This window comes from Sipha flava, unplaced genomic scaffold (genome assembly GCF_003268045.1).
Source record: "Sipha flava isolate LNK unplaced genomic scaffold, YSA_version1 163_pilon_pilon, whole genome shotgun sequence".
In the NCBI taxonomy this organism is placed as follows: domain Eukaryota; kingdom Metazoa; phylum Arthropoda; class Insecta; order Hemiptera; family Aphididae; genus Sipha; species Sipha flava.
In genome coordinates this window covers 379807-407595 of record NW_020271821.1, presented here as the reverse complement: position 1 = coordinate 407595, position 27789 = coordinate 379807, and the positions used below count along the sequence as shown (strand labels likewise).

The 27789-nt window shown below is 30.6% G+C and overlaps 2 protein-coding genes across 2 annotated transcripts in view; both read right to left on the bottom strand.

Annotated features, from left to right (window-relative positions):
* Positions 1 to 6438, bottom strand: part of LOC112679489 (uncharacterized protein MAL13P1.304-like) — an 8848-nt gene extending 2410 nt beyond the window's left edge. The window contains exons 1-2 of the mRNA XM_025549311.1: positions 6329 to 6438; positions 1 to 3804 (exon numbers count right to left, since the gene is read on the bottom strand). Coding sequence (XP_025405096.1) covers positions 1 to 3804; positions 6329 to 6391 — 3867 coding nt within the window. The 5' untranslated portion in view covers positions 6392 to 6438. The remainder of the gene's footprint in view (positions 3805 to 6328) is intronic.
* Positions 6439 to 11386: 4948 nt separating this feature from the next.
* The window catches only part of LOC112679494, a 41838-nt gene continuing 25435 nt past the window's right edge, over positions 11387 to 27789 (bottom strand). The window contains exons 10-11 of the mRNA XM_025549319.1: positions 26581 to 27085; positions 11387 to 12965 (exon numbers count right to left, since the gene is read on the bottom strand). Of these exons, the coding sequence (XP_025405104.1) occupies positions 26624 to 27085 (462 nt within the window). The 3' untranslated portion in view covers positions 11387 to 12965; positions 26581 to 26623. The remainder of the gene's footprint in view (positions 12966 to 26580; positions 27086 to 27789) is intronic.

Here is a 27789-nt window from a genome sequence, read left to right as displayed (position 1 = left end):
TGATTCGTCTTGAGGGTCAATATCAGTTTCAGGATCAGACGGTTCAGCTTCATTTGCTTTTGGCACATTTTCTTTCAATGAACCATTAGCATTTGGAATTGATTTATCATTGGCTTTTGGATTTTTTGCTTGGTCATCAGTATTAGGAGTTTCCTGTTCATCGTTTTGAACTGATGACTCTACTTCGTTACTTTTATTTGCTGGAATAATATTTTCATCCTCAACACCTTCATGTTCGGCTCGTTCAACACTATCTAAATTTTCATCTTCTAATATTTCTGATGTTTCACTAGATAAGCTTTTTTGTTCAACGCTTTTCGAGGAATCACTTTTAGTTTTTGCCTGTTTTAATTGACTTTCATCTGCTTCTATACTTTTATCTGGCATAATATCTATTTTCTTTTCGATTGATTTGTTTTTGTCTTCATCGTTACTTTTTATTTCTTTGGATACTTCTTCTCTTGTTATGGGATCCCTATGTGTCCTTTGTTCAGTTTTGGTATCACCATTAGTGTTCTCTTGAGCTGTATCATCGGATTCATCATTTTTATTTTCTGTCGCATGTTTATTCGAAGTATCTGTGTTATCTGAACTATTTGCATTTGATTCATTACCAAAATCATTTTCATTATTTTTTGGAATATTCGTTTCTGCAAGTTTTTCCATTTTATTGCCATGTTCTAATTCTTTTGATTTGGAATTATCTTCCTTTTTAATTGTGTCATTTTCATTTGGAGTTTCTTCGCCGTTTGTAGAATCTTTTTGGTTTTGTGGTTTACTGTTTTTATATAATGGATTTTCTATACTATCAGACCTAATATCTTGGCCATCTTTATTATCAGTTTTCTCTTCATTTGGTTTTTCCATTTTCTCTTTATCATTTTCAATTTCTTCAGATACTTCATTTCCGTTTACAGGGTCTTTGCGTTTTATACTTTTTTTCGCATTCACATTTTCATTACCCTTTTCTTTCGATTTATTTTCATTGTCCTTATCATCTCCATATTCATCGGATACATCTTCCCCAGTTACAGGATTTTTACGTCCATTTTGTTTCTTCAATTCATCAATTTTGGGATCTTTATCAGTGCTATTTTGAGATAGATCATCGGGTTCATTATTTTTATTTTCTGTTACTTGTTTATTCGAAGTGTCTAGGTTATCTGAATTATTATTATCTGATTCATCACTGGGGTCATGTTTATTATCTTTAGGAACATTCGTCTCTGCATGATTTTCTATTTTATTGCCATGTTCTAATTCTTTTGATTTGGAATCATCTTCCTTTTTTTTTGTGTCATTTTCATTTGGAGTTTCTTCGCCGTTGGTAGGATCTTTTTGGTTTTGTGGTTTACTGTTTTTATTTGATGGATTTTCTGTACTATCAGACCTAATGTCTTGTCCATTTATACTACCAGTTTTCTCTTCAATGGGTTTATCCTTATTTTCTTCATTGCTTTCAATTTCTTCAGATACTTCATTTCCGGTTTCAGGGTCTTTGCGTTTTATACGTTGTTTTAAATTATTTTTAGATTCTGGATCAATTTCTTTATTTTTCTGATCCATGTCAGTTTGAGTTGCATCGTTTTTATCTGTTATTGGTTTAGAAAAAGGCTCTTGGTTTTGAACATTATTTGCTAATATTAAATTTTGTGAATCTTGCGGTGTACTAATTTTTGTTGGCTTGGAATTTTCTTTGGATAAATTATCATTTTCTGTATTTATTTTTGATTTATCATTATCAACTATTGATGTTTGCTCTATTTTATCAACTGTATCAAGATTGACATTTGATTTGAATGGGTCTTCTATATTATCTGTATTTATATCATCATTAACCTTTTTTTTGTTTTCTTCTTTTCTTTTTTTGTCGTTTTCGTTCTCTTTTTCCAGTAGAATATTATGAATATAACATGCTTTTGAAACTTTCTCTCTATTTACCTCATTGTTTAAATTCGATGAAGATAATTTTCCTTCGTTGATTTTATTCATTGCATATAATGCAGAATCATCCATTTCTTTCGCTTCGGCTCTCAAATTATGTCCTACCGATAACATTTTGTAGTAAGAGGTTTTTTTCATACCGCCAATACCAGACTTATTGTTTGCTTTTTCTAAAATTTTTGATATGTATTGATTGGGATCATATCTTTTACTCAATAAGTAATCTATACGTTTAATGTTTTGATCATTTTTAAATTTATTTTTGTATTTATCATTTATTGGTATTACCTTATCACAAATATTTGAAGATGCATTAATCAAACTATTTGATAGATTTTCGTTGATTCCTTTCATTTGATCATAATATTTTTTAATTATTTCATTTTCTTCTTTTATTAAATTTTTATATTTTTTTGCCATTTGTATCGAATTTTTAGCTGAATATTGTATAGAATCAAAACTATTTTTTGTTTTTCTTAATGTTTCTAAACATTTATTTGATTCTTGACTTACGTGTAGATCTTTTTCTTTGATAAGATCTTCCCAAGGTAATAGTTGTATTTTTTCTTTTGGTTTTTTCGCGTTATTTTTTTCTGATTTCCCAATTGGTGTATTTATAGATTCTTTTTTATCATTTTCTGAATCAAGTACACTGTCTTTTATTAATGGATCTTTAGTATTAGAGTCTAAACTATCTTCTATAGAATCGTTGTTTACTTCATTAACTTGGCTAGGCTTTTTATCTTTGTTTTCAATGTCAGAATTTAATGGGGTGTTTTTGATCGAAGAATTGGAATTTGATTCGTCACCAATCGAATCTTTTTCTGTTTTTTCTTCTTCTCCATCAAGGTTTGGTTTAATATTTTTGTTTTCTGCATTGTAATTTAATGGTCCTATGAATGGAGAATCAGGTTCACCAGTCGTTTGATTTTTATCTTTAGATTCTGTTTCATTTTCTTTATTTTCAGATTTTATTGAATCCGTTTCATCATGATTTTCTATGCTCTCTTTTATTTCTTCCTGTGGGCTAGGTTTATCATCTGTTTGATTATTATCAGCTTTCTGTTCTTGACTATAAGTTAATTCTCCAGAATCTAAATGCCACTCATCCTCAAACTTCAGTTTCAATGCTTTTGCCGCTTCAACTGCATTTCTGAGATTTAATAATATATCTCCTTCTTTAATTTGGTTAATTGCATCATCTCCAAGCTTTTTAACTTGCTTTTTTACAAATTTTAGTGCGGCCATACCTTTAATAAAAATATCAAGAGTTTTCAAAGTGTCACTATCTATAGTTTTAGAATATTTATTTAATAAATTCCATACGGAAGAAAATTTTTTTTTAATATCTTTTTTATTATCGCTTTCTTTTAACATTTCATTGGTTACTGGTTGAAGAATTTCTTTAGTTTTTTTTTTTATATTATATCGATTACCAAATGATCTTATAACACGATTTATCAATGGATTTTTTTTGTTCAATGGTGTTTTCTGGACAGTTTCTAATTCATTATTCGCAAGTTCACTATCAATTTCGGTCATTAATACAGTCGACTTAAATCCGTCTTTAAATCGTGATGCAACATTTTGTATTAATTTTCTAACGGCTACAATATCGGTAGATGCACTATCCACTTGAGATTTAACATCAGTAACCAATTGATCGAGATTTGTTGTTGGTTCATGCAGTTTATTGTTTGTTGACAATTTCACATTTTGTACTTTTTCGTTAAAGCTTTTTATTGATTTATGACATCTTTCTGAAATTGTTTTCAAATTTTTTGGTTCAGTGGAATCAATTAGTTGTGTCCACTGCGCATCATCTGTGGCATCTTGAGAGTTTGGAAATGAAGTTCCATTCTTAAAACAGTAAAACATAGACATTTTAAATTACTTTTTTTTTTTGCATTTATGAACAAATATTAAAAATTCATGTGAAATGTGCAATAAGAAGGTTTTTTTTGTTTTTTAAGTTAAATTTTTGAAGATCAAAACAGTTTTTTATTTTTTATATAAACTTTTTCACTTATTGTTTACCTAGGAGATATTTTATTTTATTTTTTTTTATTGGTTTCAATAATCATCTATTAAGATTTATGTAAATCAATATACAGATAAATCAATAAAAATTAATAACATTTGAATATTCGAGTAAAAATGTTTACTGTTTTTTTTCAACCAACATTTTTTAAATTAGGGATTTATGTAAATTAACTAATATTAAACAGTAAAATATCTTCAGGGTTGAACCGAATAATTCAGCTAGTAGGACTACAAAATGTCAGATGATCAAATAATATTATTGTATTTTAATGTTCATCAATAGGTTAAATTATATTAAGGATATTTTTAAAAATATATTGATAATCAAAATACAAAGAAATTAAAGAAAAAAAGTACTTAACAATTTATACTGACTATTTTTATTATTAAAATATCATATTTCTACAAGTATTTTCTAAGCTTTAGATATTAGTTACTAAAACGCAGTTTCAGATACTTTTATGTTATATTATTTTTTTAATTCTCTCATAAAATTTCAAAGATAACGAAAGTTATTAAACTATTAAAATGCCTAATTTTGCTAATAGAGTAACTTGACGATGACAGGCGAACGGAGAAGAATTCAATCTAATATTGTTTTAATTTCCCTTCAAATCTTATCAGTACGTAGTATCCTAGGTAACGACTGTTTAACAATCATACCATGTTTCCTCAAGAGTAAAATTAATTTAAAGAACTATTAAAAAAATTTCTGATAATGATTATGAAAAACAACTTAATTCAACTACAAAATGATTTTATAGTTTCTTTTTTTTTTTATGTAATTATACACGATATATTTTGTTATCATAATATCATAGAATTCAAATTTATTTTAATGTTTTGGAAATAGTAACTTATCAAAATCGTGTAAATCCTAATACTGTAATTCTTAAATTAAGTATTAATCAAACATAGATTTCAAGATTATAATCGTAGTGGCTTTTTATTATTGACTTATACATTAATATGAAATTGATTATACTAAATAAATATAAGGAGTATTTTAATGATAATGGAAATTATTATTGGATTAACATATTATGGCATTTATTAAAAACTCAAAAAAACGTCATAAACACGTTTATCAAATTTAGTCTTTTAGTTTTCATAAAGAAGCGAATTATTTTCATCAAAGGTAACTTAACTTATAACAGAGGATATTTTTGAAATTTTAATGTTTTCATTGTATTGAATTGAACGTTAATATTAAGGAGATGCGTTATTGACTTTATGATTTTGTTTCTTCCTAACGGCTTGGCGATGTACGTTAAGTAATGTAGTTAAGTAGTTTAGAATTTTATATAAAAGATCCATGTAAAATATGTAATAACAATATCATGTTAACGATATTGTGTTATTCGGCAGTCGTACAACGACGTTTTGTTCCTAGACATCTTATGAAAGATACTGAGTATGTTGTAGCTATCGAAACGAAATATTGCTCACATCGTGAACCCACGTGGTCATCGGGTGACTAGTGGCACGCAAACCATAGTCCGAATGTCTAGCAGTAGTCTATACATTCTACTATGGGTTGGTGATTGTTTCCCGGTAATTTTGGGATAGGCGAATACAGGTATATTATATTGGTGTAGAATTTTTTAAAAATGTTCAATTTAGGAAATAGTTTTGAATTGTCACCATAAAGTATAGTTCGGCCGCCACTACTAGTGTGTAATCGATTCCGTGGGTGATAGCGAAAACCAACCCTTTGTCCAGGCTTATCACTAACTCAAAAACTAACCTATCACATGTACACTATATCTGGTGGGAATCTTTGAGCGTTTGCCTTGCACCCACGAATTAAGAATAACTGGATACTCAATGACCGATGATAAGAAGCCCTCGAATTGACTGTTCGATTGCAAAAGCCTGACAGCGCTGCGAGCGGATAAAATGAACACTCGGTGATAATATTTATCAACAATTGATAACGACATACAATTATATAGAACGTTATTTTGGATTCTGAAAGAGAAAATTATTTTAGATTCAAAAAAATAAAGAAATCATAATCACAATCATATTTCATAAAAGTTGAAAGAAATGTTGTCGGTAAGTAAATTTGTGTCCATCAACTTGTATATAATTGCCACTAATACGATGACAAGTACTAGGTTTACTTTACAAATGCTGTTTTGGTGTGTCACTCTGGGTCCCTCTAACGTAATTGTTAATATCGGATCGCTGGGCGTCCAGTATATTTCACTTAATTCGTGGTCACACGACTGTGACTCCAACAACACGACGATCTCGTGGACACAAGAAAGTATTCACTTAATATTATTATAATTATTAATATTTATCGGACGTGTCGGAAACACTTGGATGCACCTACCTGTATCGCGCAGATTAACGTCGTCGCCACGAGCAAACTCGACGACACGTTAGTGTACCACATATTCTCTGACAGTTGTCGTGCAATAATGCGGACGGCATAGACACGAAGTCTACTGAAAATCCGCGTAACGTATTGCACGTTATATATATATATGTACGGCGAGACGCGCTTGCCGTGCTGTAATAATTGTGCAGTACAATTAGTTAATTGTTATTGTCGGGCGAAACAATTATTGCGCCGATTGTTAATCGCATTATTCGGTGCGGACAATTTTCGCGCGAACCATTTGCGCGGCACCAACGTAACAACAAGAGAAACAAAGGACGGCGGGAACGGGAAAAAAAATAAAAAGAGGAAAGAATTAAAAAATTAAAAACCAACACCAGCAGTTGGCGCTGTTGTGTTGTTTCCCTGTTTTTCTTTCGCAGTATTTAAAACAACTATTGTGCGATCGCGCGTTGGGCTTGCAATCGATTGGGATATTTTCACGCGTGTGTTACGTAGGCAACGGATAGGTGAAACCGTTGACAAGCGGATCGGAATAGGGAGGAAGTAGATGTTGGACTCGTCGTCGCAACAAACGATACGTTGCGGAATGACCAATACTCGTTTCATCGTGTCCGAATCACATTTCAGTGATGAACTACGCGACGACGTGTTCTGTTGCGTCATGACATTGAACACGTTTCATGCTAAAACGTTCGTGGTCAGACGTCTGTACGTCTCGTTCTGGAGACCGTTTCCAATGCGTACATGCAAATCTAGAGTTTGAAATCGGACTGAACTGCGGGATGAATTCGTGAGAAAAATAAAAACAGTTACTCGCGTACGCAAACATCGCGACTTAAATTGCGCACGGTTTTGTGAAATGCAGGTTAACCTAACCACGCGGTGTTCATCGACTGACACATTTTTCGATTAATATTTATTCCTCGAACTTTTAACAAAACTCGAATAAGTAATATTTCCATAATAAATTACGATCGGGTTGAACCATCGGTTAAACTAGACGTCCGATGAAGGGAAATAAACAAACAAATGTTTTCCTAATATACAACTTTCGATTTTTCTATTAACAAACTCAAGAGCATAATCTTTACGATCAACGGTCGATGGTTTTTGTTTAAAAACTGACATTATATTGTTTTCATGGTGTAGGTATGTGTCAGTGGCATGGTGAAGAGTGTTTGCCTAATTCAATTGTGCCAGTCATAGAAATGTACGTTAGGGGTAGGTTCCAAAACTGGATACCAACAAATTCCTATTTTACTCATAGTACATATTAAAGTAACAATCACCGAATAGTATTTAAAATAATATGACAAAACTATTGATTAATATTATAGAGTGAACAGAAACACTGTTTAGGGGTAGCGTGTTATTCTTGTAAGGGTGGGTGGGTGTGGTGGTTTTATAAAATTGTGCCAAGGTCTGGATTTTGTCACCACGCCACTGGTACCTGCCTATACTTTGTACGAATTACGTCACATCAGCACTAAAATTGGATATGAAATGTTATTCCTCAAATCAATAAACTGGAATTGCATTTTTGCTACGGTTTAAAAATTACAGAATACTCGTATTGTACCATCGAATTTTTATTATTTATTTATTTTTAAGTGAACAGTATTATTGTATTGTCTCGAAATAATAATAAGTCTTACATACGTGTTTGGAGCATATAAGGTACCTACATCATTATACGATAAAATCACGGATTTATGTTCCAATGTTCCAATTTGACCTATACCTATATACGGTTTTTTTCTTAAAAATGTTGATGAATATTGCAGAATTTTGGCCGGTTTAATTTATAATAATAATAAGTAATAAAATGTATTACACAAACAAATTTAAAATAAAATGTATTATGCAATAACAAATCCTAGTATTTATTGAATATACTATCTTACCACCAATTAATAAAAATAAACCGGAGTATACCCAAAAATATGAACATTTTGATGGCGGCTAGATAACCGAAAACATCCCTATACACAAATATAAATTTATATACTCGTATATTTTCTATTTATAATATAGTGGATAATTTTCTCGGAAAACGCAATCGTATTTATGGAGATTCGAGTGCTAAGCCATCATCAAAATTACCATCGTCTCTTGTTTAAATGAAAAAGCTTACGTCGAGCTCTTGTCACCGATACAAATTATAACACAAGTTGAAAGTCGATATTTCAGAAAACGATTAGTCGAACATCGTTTCGCGATAGTTTTCGGCCCAGATTTCGGTTCATCGAATGCAACGAAACACGTGAGAACAATCATGACCTCTAACACGTGTTAATACGGGCTCGAATTTTTAATCGAAATTTTTATCCGTGTTTTATGTCATCAGAAGATTATAATAGCATTCATTTGTGTGTATGAGTGTGTGTGCGTGACGTGTACGCACAGAAATGCGCAAATCTTAACAGCGCAGGGTTTTCGCGTCATGTCGCGTCCGCAACAATGGGATTTGTAGAAACGCCAGTAAACCCCAATATCAGGACCAATAGGGTATATATGTGCTCTGACTTGTCTGCAATTTGGAGACGTCCAATATGTCTTCTATGCACTGTGTGTGTGTGTGTGTGTGTGTGTGTGTGTGTGTGTGTTCGGAAAGAACAGCCAAGATGTCTCCGACAATAATAGGGATTGAAACGTCATTTCACTCTTAATATATATATTTAGTCATATTCGAAAAGACTATTCAAAATCTTTTACATATAATATGTACTAGTCAGAAAAAGAGGAAGAAAAATAAACATCTGCCAGTCGAAATAACGCCCTCAGTTTTGTTTGTATACATACAACGAATACGCACGGCTAGTTTTGCGTTTTTTTTTTTTTTTTTTGTTAATTTTTTTTACATATTTCATACTACAAGAGCCGTCGTCTTACATACATGGTAAAATTGAAAAAAAAAATAATCTTATGATTTAAAACAAAATCGTTTGTATAGTAAGTAATTTATTAAAATACGTCATATTTATCACGTTATAATACATTAACACATATACGTATACAAATTCTTAGCGTTCGGTTACACAAAATAACTAAAACGGAACACCTCTTTTCACTATAGAACGATTTATCTCGCAGATAAACTACAGTTGTAATAATAATTTATTTAATTATTCAACGAGTCATTTCAATCAGAAATAAAATGATTGAATATATAAATTATATAAAATTTTAAAATCGTGTAAATATGTACAGACAAAACAAATTTTAAATTTAATTATTTATCGTACATGTAGTATATTATATTGATAACTAGTATTTATATGAACAGTATAAATGTAAAATATATTAATTTATAGTAAATTTATTTGTAACCATTGTAAAAACAAAAATATTAAATGTTATTGAATCAATTAAATTTGAACAAACGAAAAAATATAATAATCAAATATTTGAGTGATTAAACATAAATAAGAAAAACATGTGGTGCTTAAGGATTATATATTTAATACATTTGTTGTGTTATTTAATTAATCATAGGTCAAAATCGGTTAAAATTTGTATTTCCCTAAGTATCATAACATCCTATAAATACAAATACTTTTATTCTATTAAATGATCGAATTCTAACTATATTATAGCATACATATCATATATTTATCAAATTCTAGTATACAATAAGATCGATTGAATTAATAAATTTTCGTATAATATTTAACTGTCAAGTGATGTTATCAGTAAGTGTGTACACCGTGCAAAGAATATTACAGTCATGTAAAAATAACGCTTCGAGGAAACTCTGAAACGTTTCTAAGTAAATTCTATTGGAGGTCTAAAACCATTCCTTAAATGCAATATGCTATTTTGTTTGTAACAAAGCATAAACCATTATAGAACTATAAAAACTATTATATTACTTAGTTTTTCGGGAACATGACAGTAACGTGCTTCAAAAAATATTCTTAAGATGTTTATTCGGATTTCAAAATAATAGTTTTAAATTTTATGTTCTAGTTATACTTTTCCAAAGTTTTTTAGGAACATCTCCGTCATAATAATTATTTATATAGTATGTCCTACCCCGTTTTATTGTAATTATATAACGTAGTGTAATTTTACATGATTTTAAATAATTGTATTTAAGCTTACACAAATATTTAAAGTAAACATCCATAATTTATATTTAAAATAGAATAAATTTAAAGATAAATTTTGACCAGAGAATTGTAACTTTACTTACGAGTATTACTCTAATTTTATGTAAATAATACTATTAAAAATTACTGTAAAACTTATATCTGTAGTAGGTACTCATATATAATTTATAAAGCGTTTTATTATAATATAATATTTGTAATATTAGTTAAGTCATTTTCATTATATGTTGTGATAAAATATGAAATCTTATGTATACTAATTTTCTTACGGGCGTTATTCAATAAAAAAAAAAAAAATAAAAAAATAACAAAAATGAAGTGTTTCAGTCACCCAAGTTGACAGTATAAAATAAATAAATAGCAGTTTTTTCATGTTTTACATGTTCCAATTTAGGTGAAAAAAAAACTAATTTGTCTATAGATATATCTAAATATTAATTTTAAATTAATTAAATTACCAAGTCCTACATTTTTTAAGGTATTTTGCATAGTTGAAGTTAAAAATCAAAGATGGTATTAGTAGAAGGTATTGGAAAGTAAAACACATATAATTCGAAAGAATCAAAAATTTATAAAATTAAAATGTATTAAACTATAAGTCTTTAAAAAGAAAATGCCGTTGTTGAAATGAACAAGTGAATAAGTGAACAAAATAAATACGAATTACCCTAAAATCTTAAATAATTTACGCGAGAACGCGCTAGTCAGTGTAGCAATTTGATCAAGTCCATATTATATATTATATATCTTTATATATTATTTTATAATTATCTAAAATTGAAATATTTGGTAAATTATTGTTTTACTAAAACATGAATAATATTTTCATCATGATGTAAGCTTTTAAATGTATTTTACAACGTATTTATACACATATATGGAATTGTTTATTGACCGTTTAAATAATATTCAAGCATTTATGTTTTAAAAACCTTTCAATAATTATATTAAAATATAACATTATAATGTTACTAAGAAACTTAAATGTATGTATTACTGGAATATTTGTAAGAGTTCTTTGCACAGCGGGTGGTAAGTAGTAGATCATATTTTTTCCATCATAATAAATATATATTATATGAATGATCTAAAATGTTAATTATCATCAAACTAATGCCGCAAAAGTATAATTTGAAGAACATTAAAAAAAAATTAATATTTTACACCTAATCTAGATATAAAATAAAAAGGCCATTTTATTATACACTATTATTAAAATGGAAAAGAATTTTTTGCTTTTAATCGTACCGTAACGGGTGTTCATTTATTTTAAAAGCCATCAGTTCTTGATTAAAAATTGTTTATAATCTTACAATGCATGAATGTATGTATTTATATAATTTGGATTTGGAATTAATTATATTATTATAAGTAAACGCAGTACTTGCGAAAAATTGTCTTACGTTTAAAATCCACACAAGCGAAGAGTGTGTTTTTTAAATTAATATAAATCTTAATTATTATGACGAGTCATAAATCATACAAAACATTTTTTAACTAAAACAATATATATACATATAAAAATACGATAACGTATGCAATGACAGCTGATATTTGAACATAATCAGGAATAATATATCGTGTGCAATATAATAGATTAATATTATTAAAATTATTAAGTAATTTATGTTAAAAGCTTCATATGGCGTATTATACGACTGTTGTGATGGGTTTTAAGAGGATTGTAAGCCATGATTTTCTTTCCTTTACAATCACTCGCGCAATATAAGGATTTATACCTTTTCTATTTCCAACGTACCGATCGATATATTATATAGGTGATAAAGTTCTTGAAAACTGATTTGAATGCATCACAAAGTCTTCTTTAAATCGACTTTCCCCTTTTTTTGATTTTGTATCCCAACATTTCACAAAATAAGATTAAACAAATTGAAAACATAAAAATTAACAAAAATAAATTTTTGGGTATGTTAAGAATAAAATTTAAAAAATGTGAGAAAGTCAATCTAAAGAAGACTTTACGTCGAATTCAAATCAGTTTTCAAAATCTTTATTGTCTTGATAGATCGATCAGTACGTTAAAAATAGAAAACGTCTAAATTCTTATGTTACGCGTGTAATAGAAAAAAAAAGAAAATGGCTTGCAATCCCCTTAAGTAGATTCTTCGATTTTCGGTTTAGCTCACTGTATAGCTTATTAGTTTACCATATTATTATCGCTGTATGCAGTTAAAATATACCATTAAACAAATCATAAATTAAATTCGTCCTTTGTATTACAGTGTTGTGCATGACTTTTTATCGTATTTCGTCCTCAATCGAATGGTTGTGCATATATGAATAAAAAATAATTAAATAATTGAAAAAAAAAAAAGGAAATATTAATATTTTCCGACTAAAAACTATTATAGGTGATCTCTGATGGTGATTGTCCATAAATATTTTACAACTACTATTTATGTTCAAAACTTTTTTCAAATCAGACGGTTATGTGCAAGTACATTATTATTATATACAACTCTTCTTTCGACAAACGAAGCAAAATCATTACTCTGAAACAAATGAAAAACAATAGTATTAGTACCTTAATAAATTTTGTTTCAAAATGTCTATTTTATATACAGATACAGTTATATTGAAATTCATTCTGATATTAAAACGAAATAAGAACGTCAGAATTATTAAATAATGAGAATTCTTCGCACGTAGCGTACGTTAAGTCAATAAATATTTTTTTCCACCAGGGTACGTCGTATTGTTTTACGATTTGACCGTATAATACAATGTATACGTGTATTTTATTTTCGTCCAGCTAAATAGCATAGTTTACATACATATTGCAATCGATTTTGCGTACTCTTCGATTATATAAATAACATCTTGCCTCGTTTCAACCTATACATTTTTTTTTTTTTTTTTCATAATGTCATTAGTATATACGAGTACATTAAAAAACACCCGTAAGGAAAAATTAACCTTTTCCCGTCTGAGGAGATCTACTTACAATCGTTATTTCATTGGATATCGATAGGGAAAAATATTCGACCGCGAAACGATCTTCGTTGTATACGTAGGAAACGTTTTTCGTTTTCTCGTAGTTTTATACGATATTAGGTGTTTGGGAACATTTTGAACGCTCCAATATTATCGCATGGTAATAATTTAATATTTTTCCTTAGTTCTGCGATTCACAATTATCTTCTTTTCTCGACTTCACCTTGATCATAATTTTTTTCCTAATCATTTATTTCTCCAATAATTCAATTCTTCTCGCCTTAGTACTCTCCAAACGCACGAAGTCTTAAGCGACTTAAATCACATTATTTTCTCATGTCCTCTTTTTTTTCTGCGACTCATTATTCTGCAAACTCTTTTTTCTTGGTTATTCTTTTAATCATTCTTCTCAATTTTCGTTCTTCTTCCATCATCTTACTCGTCATTAATTTCATTCTTAACGAAGGTTTCCACGATAAATTATTTTAATTCTTTGTAAAATATCCCACCAATTGTCATGCAACAAAAAAAAAATTTTAATCGCTGTATTTTCACAAAAATCACAATTATCAAGCTATTATATATTTTGAATAAAAGCTATAAAAAATAAATATTATCGCAATGTAATAATAACATTAAACGTGTGTTTATTATTGCCATATCGTTTGGATGTAATCGGTTAAAAAGATTTATGACCTAATGTCATCTAGTAGTTAATAACGATCAAGCCTACACAAAATATCGTATAATAATATGTTCATCGCTCGTTTTAGTGATTTCCAACTCGAAAATAAATCAATTTAAATCAACCGTTTTGCTCACATCATTTATTTATTATTTCCTGTAGAATGCACGCGGACTGCATGCTTAGATAAACGGGTGTTTTTAGAAAGAATCGCATAATGGTCATTTATGAGGAAATTAAACTTTTATTTTTACTTCGTAAGATTTTCATTTTGAAAATGTACACATATGTACATACTAGTGATGGGTGATTCTTGAAAGTGAACCAATCTTTTGAAGGGCGATTGTAAACTCGGCCCTTTTTTTTTTTTCAGGTAAAAATAATTTAGGTGTAAACTCGGCCCAGATAAAAATGTACATATAATTTTCTTATAATATTTTTGAAAACAATTTAGCATTACCTAGAGGACACCACGAGGAGGTGATTCTTATTATCCTCCAAAAATTATTTTCATTGTCATATTATTATTCATAGTATGAAATTCGTTATATAATTAATGTAAAATGTATTTATGTAAAATTCTAAATGTAAAAAATCAAAAACTAGGTACAAGTAAAACTGTTGAGTAAAAATATAAGTGAAAAATTGTATCGTAATAATATATAAATCTATTTTTTTAAGTAAAAAGCCATGTGTTTAACGTATTCACTCACTGATATTATCTAATTTTCATATTTTATAAATGTTTTTTCTAAGAGTTCTCTTTTTTTTTTATTTTTGTATTTTGAAATTGAAATGGTGCATCTAGGCTATTGATTTTAATGTACGTTTCTGTTTGTAGTTCTTTTAATTTTGCAATGACGGTATATATATTGGGGTGAGTGGAATTGAAACTTGAATTAAAATGCGCATGAAATGATTCACATGCATTAGTTGGTAAACACGTATCAACCGATGCACAGGCCCACATATCAGATGGAAACATAGCATCTTCTCCTATGTAAGTATTGATTAAATAATCTGCAAATATTATCGAGCCGAGATTACAACCAACCTTTTTTTATTTCCTGAAATTTCCGGGCCGAGTTTACAATCTACCTAATTTATGGGCGTAGCCCGTTTCGCTCGGGTACCCGTTTCGCCCAGGTACCCGTTTTGCCCAAATTGTGTTTTTTTATAATTCCCATTTCCGCCAAAGTAGTTTAAATCAATTTAAAATTAAGTTGGCAATAGTTCAGTAAAATATTATATGCGAACGTCAAGAAGAAAGGCGCTAAAGTTTCTGATCTCTAAAAGACGACTATTATAAATCCTTTAGTAATAAAATTACAGGTAATTGAGATTGGAAAGAAAAGAAATATCGTTTATAAATAATAATATATAAAATCGATAGCAAATAACATAAGAAATTCAGTCGTTATCGAATTGAGATCGAGCAAAACCTATAAAGCGCATACCGAAAGCACACCGAAAAAATGAATTTATCAGCGCACTGCATCATCACCGTAACTTATCTTATCTTGTATAAAATAGGTACCTACTTATAGCTTATAAAAGTAATAGACAACAAAGATTATCTTTGATCGTGGTCAGTGTGTATACGCGACGTCGACGTGTAAACATAACACGCATTTTACTAAAATGGCTATGTTTTTAAAAACTAAAAGAGACAAAAATGTGGTAATGTTTAATAATTATAAATACAATTTTGGTTCAAATAATGTAAATACATGTGAGATTCCTTGGCGTTGTATAAAACGTTCGTGTTCTGCTACGTTATATACTTTTGGTTATTTCCAAACATTTTTGGAAAACAAAGAATATCTCCTCCTTGTGATGTTTTTTGGATAACGCTAAATGATCTCAAATATTAAAATATTAAAATATTATAATCATTGCCAACTTAATTTTAAAATGCTCTAAACTACTTTGGGTGAAACGGGTGCCCGGGCGAAACGGGTCCGGCCCTAATTTTTTACCTAGCATTTTCGGGGTCGAATTTACCACCAATAATGTAATCGCGGGCCCAGCTTACATTTGTCCCTTTTGAAACGATTTAAATCGGAATGAAAAGATCGATTCACTTTGTATGCAATTTCTTTTTTTAATCAATTGATGACATTTTTTGTATAGTTGCCTGTGATATAGCTAAAAATTAGATGATAATATTTGTACATAACATAATGACATAATCGACTTTAAAAAAATTGTCAAATACACCACTGTTACCAAACACATGTGCTATACGGGTGTCTATGTACAAAGAAAAAATCGTTATAATTTTGAACTGGCTTGAAGTCTCACTCCCATACGTTCGTTAGCACATTGGTAAAATGTTTTCGAACGTTCAATAATTTATAAACTATTGTAGCTTTAACGCAAGTTTTTTTTTCATTTTACACAAATACCTTACTCTCATGACTCGCATGACAGTTTAGGTAAAACTTACTTTGAGTCAGCAGAATAATAAAAGCATGCTGACTGTTCTACTCTAGAAAGAATTGAAATGACACCACTGGATTTTACATTTTCCACTTCATTTGGTTACTCGAATACGATTCCTATGATTTGAGTTTTATCTCAAAGTTTGATTTGCACTGCCGATCATCGTGCGCGAGCGCTCGCGCCTATTTTCAATGTCCGTTCGCTATACTATGTACCTCTTACATGCTATTATAAGGGTACGCATGGCGAGTGTAACTTAATTTGCAACGCTAGTCTTGGTGCAAACAAATATTGTGATAAAACAAAATAAATAAAAATAAAACAAAGAGTGAATTATATTTTATTTCTTCGTGATAAAAGCGATTTAAAACGCTACGCATGCGCACGCGCCAATTTCTACAGCCTTGGAAAAGTAACTGACAGTAAAAATGTTTTGAAAAATTGCAATCAGCATTGCGATCAGTGTCAGTGTGAACAGGTTAAGAAGTACCGCTAAATATTTCAGGGTTGGATGACTTTGTATTGAAATGGGGTTTTCGGTGAATTAAAGGGAGTACAAAAATACACAATTTTAGATAAATCTCAAATTTTTGACTCAGGTGGTACACGCATGTATGTAATACAATACATTTCTTTAAAATGTAATGGTATGTAACACAATTTTTAACATATTTGAAAAGAGTTTTTTTTATTAAATAATTTTTGTAAAATAGTTTTTTTCTTTTTACAAAATGAGCAACTGTGTAACACAATAGAAGTCGTTTATTGGGAACACTTTTGGACCAAAGTGAAATGTTTAAATTAACTTATTGCTTTTAAAAAACAATTGGTTTTTTTTATTATGAAATAAATGTGTAGTTCGCAAATAACTATCTACTGCAAAATAAAACAATATATATGCTAAGTAAAATATGCGTTTATCGTTGTCTGTTGTTTTGCGTCGAGTAACTTGGTGATCATGGTTTCATAAGAATAATGTTGCCTAAAGCCTTTTTTTTTCCGCACAGTGCAAGACTTCTCTCCTGAGAACACTTAGAACTTCTACAATTTCTTTACTTCATGAGGATGCCTCGCTTTGTTCTTCTTCATCGTCAGTGACATCGTGTTAAATTGTTTGAGAATTCATAACCGTATTACAGATCTTTTCTTCTGTTGGAACCTCTGCAACACCGAGGAGTGAGTCCACATTGACTCAGTCTACGTATACTTCTTCCAAAATTTCTCCACTGATTTTGATCGTAACGACATAAGATAAAGTACATTGTAATTACAATGCATTGGTTATCGCCAAATAATCGGAATTTTTCGACAACCTCGACCATTATCGTTTCAAATAACTGATGTGTTGTTTCAATAATCCGATTGATTTACCTACAATATTTTAATATACGGCCGATCCGTTCTTAGACATTTTGTTTCAATAACGCGATTGTGTCAATTATTCAAGTTCTTAATAAGCGACATCTATTGTATATTGAAGATTCACATTTACGAGCAATCTGGTTTGAAAAACTTTTAATTTTGTTCGACTTGATACTTGAAAATTGAAATAATATCTGTTTGAAGATTGATTAGACATAGAGAAAAATCAAGTGACATTTTTGGACTGATGAGTTTAAATTTACAAATTTTGGTATAATAAATAAAAAAAAAACCACAAATATTGAGGCAATATAATTCCACATTGGTACCAAGAAACTAACTTTCAGTCAGTCTGGGGTATAAATGTGTGATGAGGGTTAGTTCATCAATGGAACATTTTTAGATCCTTATTTTCTTGACGGGACATTTACTTTTTATAAGTAAAAGATACCTAGATTTTCTTACAAATAAATTGCCATTTCTATTAGAAAATGTTACACTAGCCACGTGAGAAAATATGTATTGACAACAAGATGGTACACCAGCACGCAATGCCATTAATTATCGACAGTATTTAAATAAAATTTTTGCTAACCGATGGATTGGTAACCATGGGATAATTCCAAGGCCTGCAAGATCTCCAGAATCGAACCCATTGAACAATTGGGTATGAAGACCCACATATTAATGTCCAAGATTTAAAAAACAAAATACGACTGGCAAGTAATAATTCCAGAGAAGATTAAATAATCGCTGCCATATCAAAATTATTTAAAATTATTAAAAGTTTGGAATCATGTTTGGTACACCAAGACAGAAACTTTAAACGATTTTTAAATTGTAACTTTAGTTGTAAATTAATACATTTTAATTTCAATGACATTCACGGAGCACCAAGGATGCGTAAATGATAAAGCAACATACCACGGTTGTTTGCAGATATGACCACATTTAGAACACCACGTGTTCTAAATTGGTGTTCTTATTCCACTAGAGTGCCTGTTGACTAATCATAAATGCGTACACTCCAGCCACGGCCAATGAAGTTAACAAACAGTCAGTAAACCCGTTGGAGTTATGTATGAAAATCAATACTTTGAAAATAGACGTATTATCGTGGTTGGATACAATGTACGGACACTTAACATTTTTAGGCCAAAAAAATATAAATCAATGTGGCCCACAAATCACAATAACTTTTATTTATTTACTCCTGCGGACAAAAAAGATATAATCAGAAAAGACTTCAAACGGCACCTGATGGGTTTTAGCATACAATCGTTCGATTTCACGTATACGGAATTCAGGTGACCCATATGAGATCTATTATAATTAACATGCGGATATTTTATTATTAAGTGTAATTATTTTCGAATGATGAATGATTTTCTTGCGAGTATGACCAATTCATTGTTTAAAAACTCGAATCGTCCCGAATTACAACAGCTCGCAGACACATCGACATCGTAATGATTTATATCAGGGTAGTCTAACCCGCGGCCCTCGATGTATTTTTTTTGCCCCCCACCACAATTACATTAATTATTTATTTTATTAACTAAAAATTAAAGTCACAATAATATTTTAATGAAATCGTGACATGATCGTATAAATTTTACATTTTATATTTATAGTTTATGGCGTTTATGCTGTAAAAGGTAGGAATACGGCGGGAGTTTCCGTGATAAGACGCGATAGACGGCGTGAATTCTATTCACAATCGCGAGCATTAAATATTTCTCTAAACTAATCCTATCCAGGTAACCTAATATGGCTAATAAAAAACAATGTCAATCATCGCATTAATTAATTAACTAATTCTAAATTCTAATCAATTTTAATTATGAGTAACAATCTGTAATGTAATAATGTGCGCATAATATAGAATTATAAAATAAAATATAATTTATTTTCTTCTGGCGGCCGCCAGTATGATTAAGAAAGTATAAATTGGCCCGTGAACCACAAAAAGTTGGACCACCCTGATCTATATAATCGTGATCAGTAGTCCTGCTCCTGGCCAATGACCACGTGCTCATCCGTGAAATGTTTATTTTTAAACGAATATTCACAAATATTAACATCATTATGATCTATTACGACACGAAATTGGGAGTGATTGTATACGTTGCAGCATATGTAAATGCTCAATGATTTCCGTAAACGCGCATTTAAGAACGGTATTTAAGGAAAAAAACAACTATATAAAAACGCATGAAAACGGCTACTAATGTGAAATCATTTTTATTATTATTGTATGTTATCTGTCGCACACAACTGCAATTGTTCCGTCCACTACTGCATGCATAAAGGGAGGGCGGTGTATAGTCATATTGGGTCATATTATGTTATGTATAGTTTGAGTTTTAAAATATCAACAACGTTTTGTTACAAAAACATTAAAGAAAAGAAGAAAAAAGTGTGTTGCAAAAAAGCCATTAGATCTACGTGCAATTTTAGTTTACTATCTTTCGCCCAGATTTTTATCGACCAAGTATGTTGATAATACACTATTCAGCAGCCACAGCTCCCACGAGTAAGCTCGTCAGAGACTGTTTATCCCCTCCACTTGATCCACCGAAACACTATCGCATTCCATTAAAAGCCTTAAAAGCAGCAAAAGCAAAATATATTTTTCTTTTGGATATTGATAAGGTTTCAAATGTCCTTGGACAATCACTTTGAATCGTCTCCTCTGTGCGCAGTTATGCGTAGTAACATGAGAGTATTTAGCCATTTTAAATAGTGGTTGATTTAAAATAGTGACGTTTGCATTAATTGAAAACTTTAAAAAACTTCAGAGTCTTTATCAAATAAAATAGCTGATACAATTCATTACGTATTGTAGAATAATAATCTACGTGTTTCTAAGACCGTTTCGTTTGGTTATATCGAATCAGACTACAAACAAGTTAGTTTATTTTTCAATCGCATATTAAATTTGACGCGCTAGGCACTATCATAACATACAACCGAAGGCGAAGAGCAAAATAATTCGCTCCAAAGACTGTATAATATTGTTGTTACAGGACTTTTACGAAGCGATACTCATCGTGGGTTACTTGCACCACTAGCAAAATTTAACAACGTTATGACGAAAAATATAAATAAGTTAATGACATATATATAATATTTATATACATAAAAATACATATATATTACATATAGCTGTGCAGGGATTATCCTTTCTAAATCGCGCCCCGGTCGAACCCCGAAAACGTTTATACGTCAAACTAATTTATCGGTCTATTGACTTTATCGTTCACCACGACGTTAAGGCGCATTAGACGAAGGTATTATAGCTACTCATACTGCTCTTGCTATTTTACTGTCATGGAGGCGGTTTTTACGGTTTTATCGATACATATTATTACACGAATAGTTCGAGAATTTATGTAAACTTGGGTTTCATTATTATTTATTTATTTATTTTTTTTTTTTAAGTGCACGTCCCTTTGGGTTTTAGATAAGTGTCGTTTTGCTGCTGCGCTTGTAAATAAATAAGTAAATATATACATAAACGTGAATACCGTAGTTTTCTCAATTTTATTTTATTATTTTATCGTCTCAGAGATATTTATTGAACTGTTTTTGAAATTCTGCTATATGCTAAAATTTTTATTAATAAATGGCATGAAATATTTACCAGGTATACACACTTTAACGTTAATATAAATATATACGTATAGATATATGTAAGTGTGTATACGTGAGATTATAATAAACAATTTAACTTTGACGAGTCGATAAGTATAAATATGAAGTGATTTGCAATGTTTTTTCGTTTTACCAATATTGATAAGTATTTTTATGTGCGTCTGTTGTGTAGAATATATTATTCTAATGCACCGATTTCGTTCGAGAGGCCTCGTTCGCTCATCTTCGTTCTTTCTCTTTCAGCAGTCTGCGAGAAAGCATTTGATTTTTTACCACGTGATAAATAAATAAAATAATAGATGGATATACCTTTGAAACGCGTTTATTCAACGCCACTCTTTCGGTCGCAATGGCTATTTTTTACGTTGCACTTAAATATTATAGCCCGTCAGTCATGAACGTATATTATATTCGTCCTGTCCTAACCATGGATATGGTTTATTTTATACAAAGAAGTCTGGAATCAAAAAATTATTAGCTGCTCCCGAGGTTGACGAACATTCCAAAACATCGAAGGAGCCATGGTTTGAATATTTTCATTCGGATTTATCGATTTTTAAAAAACAATATTTCATCATCACATTTGTATATTTTTTAGAGGGTGGGAGGTCTCCGATATATGCCAAAAACCATAATTGTGTGCAAAACAATTTATGAAATTTAATAACATCATCACGACTGTTGATCTATTTAATTTTCATATTAATTTTTATTTCGATTTCAAATTAATAGCTGACGATTATACTTCCCTTTCTCTTACACAGACAATTATTACCGATATATAATCCACTTGTTTTGTTATCTGAACTGTTTTGAGTTGATAGCGATATTATGAATGAGTTTCTATGTGTACACGGACAATATTGTAAAATAAAAGTATGATAACATACGAGTAAATTCGTCGATTCAGAATTCCATAGTCTATTCGAATATGTTATAATTAAGCGTAATTGGAAATTTCTTATATATATTAAATATGATTAAAACACACAAGCTGCCAACACATCACACTGGCAAATTTACTTATTTCTACATACCAATTAAATTTACAAATAATAGTAATAATAATAATAATAATGTTAAACTATGTATAGTGAGAAGATTGACATATTGTTTCAAATTATCTTAAAACTCCACAAATACATATTCAATTTAACGTTTATAACGTGCTTACACTTTAGTGCAGTATACTGGACTGGTGATAAATGTATAAGAGGTAGAAAGGTAAAATGTCTGCGATTTATGCTGGAATTAATTTCCATCTTGTCGAGTAGTCTGAACGATATTATTATTTAAATTATTTCTTTATATATATATATAAGTACATATCAGCATGGCCGAGACATGTTTTGATGTTTCGTACTTCGCTGACGCATCTTCGTTTAAATAAAATATTTTAATTAATTAACTGATCGTTGTTAAAATCGTCGACAACGAAAATGAAAAAACGATTGTTGGTGAAATTATGTGCAAACGAGTAGCTTTAAAAAAATCTTATTCGCTTTCTGTATACTTTCAGCTCGTAATACTATTTATACATCAGAATCATCAATCAAATTTTTATTAAATTAATTTAATTTTAAATCTTAATTTATTACGATTAGTAGACATTTTATTTCCCATTTAATATTTTTATTTTTATTTTTTACGTTTATCCGGAGTTTTAAAGTAATGACTATGCATATACTAAGATACATAATTTATATCTATCTCATAATTTAATGATAAAATAGAATGGAAATATTTAAGGCAGATAAATTATAAGAACGAAATAAAATACGGCAGAAGAAGAAGAAAAGCATATTACTAAGTAATTTAATATTCATCTCCTATGAAATTCAAAATCTGAATAAATATGGAAAATAACGGTTGATCATGAATATTGAATGTTCCTATGTAATGATTTGTGAGCATATACTCGTTTAATCGATCACTTGATGTATTTTTTAATCAAATATTTATAATTAATTTTATTAAAGTTGATATTTAGATACATTGTGAGGTATAGGATAAACCATCGTTTTACTGTTCGAAGATCGAAAAAAATAGAAATAAGGTTTCAGATAATATGAAAACTAGAATTAGATGTTGTGCACTCGTTCAGATTCAATAATCTTGACACACGATCCAGGATAAGTAATACTCGTATTATTATAAAAGATTTGAATTCAATAATAAATCGTATTGCAGCATCCGAAAACGATTATAAATGGAGCCTGACTTAGTTTAAAATACATAATTATGTATGTTTAACGATGTTTTTTAAGATTTTAGAGCTCAGATATAATTACGAATATTTATTTTTGAAAAGCGCATTAAAATATAAATAATATAAAAACGTCAAAAATTGACTAATAAATATATCACCGCATATTATATAATATAGAACGGCTTCATCATCAAATGTATTCCCAAAACCATAATAAAATTTAAAAAAAAAAAAAAGGACATTAAAATTAAAATTGGAAATTATAGTTTAATAGGTTTTAAAATATTTATTATTAATACTAAAAATGGACAATTTTGTAACATATAAGATTCTCCAAAATACTAAGATAAAAGAATAACATAGTTTAATCAGTACTTTGTTATAAAACAATAATGCTCATATCGATTTCTTTAAAAATTGATACGTTATAAATTGCACTGCTTTTTTGGTAGATTTTTGACATATTTTAGAAAACTTTTCCGATAATGACATTCTTACTACACCAATTGCGATAAATTTTTGATCTATATAGAATGGCTGTTTTTTGAAACTTTTGGTATACTCATTTTAACTCTAATAAGTGTTTATGGACATTCTGCTAAAAAAAAAAAAAAAATAGAAATAAACAGAAGAAAAAACGTATATAATTGTAATCCCAAGAGCTGTTTTCACAGGTTTCGTTTGAAATAAAAAGCCAATGTCACAATATTATTTATTTTGAAATTATATCGATGGCTGTATTTTGTATCCTTAAAAAAAGGTAACGAGAATCCGGAAATAATATTTTCCTTGTTATAAAATATAATATTTATATATTTTACGTAGACAGTTCAAAGAAAAATCCGATTTTGTTGTATAAACTTACACGTGTGTAGTATGGTAGGTACATAATATAACACATAATATTATTCTATGATACGTGAAATGCGTTTTCACGCCAAAAGCTTAAAAGAAACCCATTGCCAGTAAAATAATATTTTGTTAGGAACGTTAAATCGGAATAACGCTGATGCGCGTGAAATCGCATTTTGTGCTGGTGTGAATAATTATTGAAATCATGTTATGCAATTGAATACTACTTAAACTACTAACTATTAAATATTTTTATCACATAGCTATCAATATATTTTGATTGTTCATTTAAGCGAAGGAAAAAAAAAACGGTGACCTCGTTAACTACTGTAGATCGTACCTGTGCGGTATTACCGTAAACGTTAAATTCGATAATAATTGTTTTGAACGACCGGAAAGCATAAAGAGCTCGCCGCACTGCCCGTACCTCATTATCGCTGGCTGCAGCGAGTTACGCCGAATTCGAGATCCCTGACCCCAGTTCAGAGACGGCCGCTCGTGTAATTCGTTTTATATGATACGTGAAATCCAATGAAATATTAAACCCACCGTTGAGTCCAAGTAGCTTCCGAGAACACCCGCAACCAGGACATTATTACGAATTCACTCGTTACCCGGTATTAATTATAATTTCGATTAATTTTGCATTGATTAAACTCTGCCGGTTGTGTATGGACTACAGACAGAGACGCGATAATAACACAAATGAGCAACCACCTCGTTGCACCGCATCGGAAATGTTTATAATGTATAATGTACACAATTGTATACCGCAACTGCTATACGTACTTTTAAACGTCGTAGGTAGAAATGAGAGCTCTCGAATTTGAACGTGAATTAGATTCACGTGATCGCGTGTACTTAAATTTAAAAATCCGTGAATCCATAATAATAATTCACGTGTAATTAATTAGCAAATCACGGATATTTACTTCACGAGTGCTCAGAACAAAAATCAAATGTATTTATAACTAATATTCTAAAAATAAACGTTTCATGAAGAGTATCATTGTAAAACAACGGGATGAGTGGATGAATGTAAATACTACTCACACGACAGCGACGTGGATATTTTTACGAACCGATAATAATAAAATTTCAAATGTAATATTAAACGCATGATTTAATAACGAAATTCACGTTATTGCACATGTGAGTTGTAAATTCATGTAGATCCATCAATTTAACTACGGGTGAAATAGAGACCTCTGTTAGAGAGGTAAAAAAAAATATATAAAAAAAAAAAAATGTTTCGTTTGGATATCGGACATTATAAATAATAACATTTACGATTTTTTCCTATCTATAATTGAAATACATATGATTTTGTACTAACATACCTGCATATTTTACTAACATTTTTGTTGATTTTCGCTAGACTTTAGAGGATTCGTAGATAATAATTATTTTACTGTTTTTACAAAATAATTTCTTCAAAGCGAAGAATATTATGCAGTTAGTATGGTTAAATCCTAATTATGTGTACACGGTATAATTTTTATCAAAGGTTAAACTGTAAATTCAACCTATTTCGTTGATGTTAAATCGTAAGTACATTGAATGGGTTCATCAATATAATTTGTCTTGGAGTTAATTTTTCACTTCTGTACACGAATCTAGATTTAGAAACGTTTGGCTATTAATATATTTTAAATTGTGTTCGGAACATTACTTTAAATAATTATAATTAATTCCGATTCTTAATTTCCGGCAGCACAAATAAAACAAATTTCCATCCGTCACTCCTTGTTTACAAAATCAATACATTTATATTCGCATTCACATTCGTGCAAATAATTAAAACTCACATCAACGTACAAATATATGGTATTTTAAAACGACATTATTTTTTTTTTAAATTTAACTATTCCATTTATCGGTCGATAAAATCAAAAATAAAGCATTATTTGAAAAAAATGATGTTACACTCGGCGTAAAATTTTAAAACGCCGAACTGACTTACTGCGTTGTTTCGAGCGTTGCAGGACCACGGACGTTCCCGAACGTCACAGCTGCGTGGTGGGTTCCGACCGTCGGTGGTGTCGCGGTGGCCGACCGTGCAAGCTGAACCCGTTCTCGGGCGTCATGCACAGATACGGTTGGCCGGCCGGGTTGTCTGTGGCCGCGTACGCGACAGGCGCGTCGTAGAACGCCGGGTTGTACACCACCGAGGCCGACATGGACTGCTTGCGCCTGGCCGCCCGCACCGTGGCCATCAGACTGCCGGTGCCGTCCACCGGGCCGGCCGCAAACCGGTCGGTCGTCGGCTGGCCGCCGTCCATGGACAGCTCGGACGTCGATCTGTACACGCCCATCAACCCATCGTCCGGTGACCGGCGGACCGCGGACGCCACGATCCTTGTCGTGCCCCGGTGCCGGCGTCGTCTCTCCTTGCTGATCTTCCGGATGTCGTCCAGCACCGGACCCTGTTTGTCCTCCGGCAGCACCGCACACATTTCCTGCAACACCTCCCGGCCCAAATGCCACGTGTTAAACCATAATCATGCATAACCGAATGCATGCTCGAACGAATCATAAACCGTGTTCAAGCAGTGGTGCGGATACAATTTTTTTCCGATGGGGGGGGGGGGATGTTTAAGATTCAATTATTAATATTATTAGTATATCTTAATACGAGGTCCCATATGATAATATTATATTTAAAACTGTATTATTATTATGTCCCGTATTTAATGAAAATTATTTTGTTACTCAATTTTCAATATATACCTCTAATCATGGTAAAATGAAAATATCATTTTACTATAGTGCGTAAGTATTAATAAATAATAATTAAATATCATTAAAAAAAAAAAATTTGATGGAGTTGAAGCCCCCTACTACCCCCTCCCGTAACTACAACACTGTGTTCAAGCATTCGGCTTTCTTTTTTTTTTTTGTCTTCACGTCGCGCGTTTTTACTCTATTCGGACGAAGACGCCCGTGAAACGATTTTCAAAGTAATTTTTTCCGAACAAATCGCGTCCATTTTACCCTATCTAAATAGTAATACCATTCGGTGATGTATTCGTTCAGAATTCGACGAGCGATTTGATTTCCGGATTTTCGGAAACTGGGTTCAATCACGGTTTGCTAACTGCGCGTACCATGCACGTGTTTTCGTTTGCACGCCGAAATAACTACAGCGTATGTAGTAGTAACAGTAATCAGT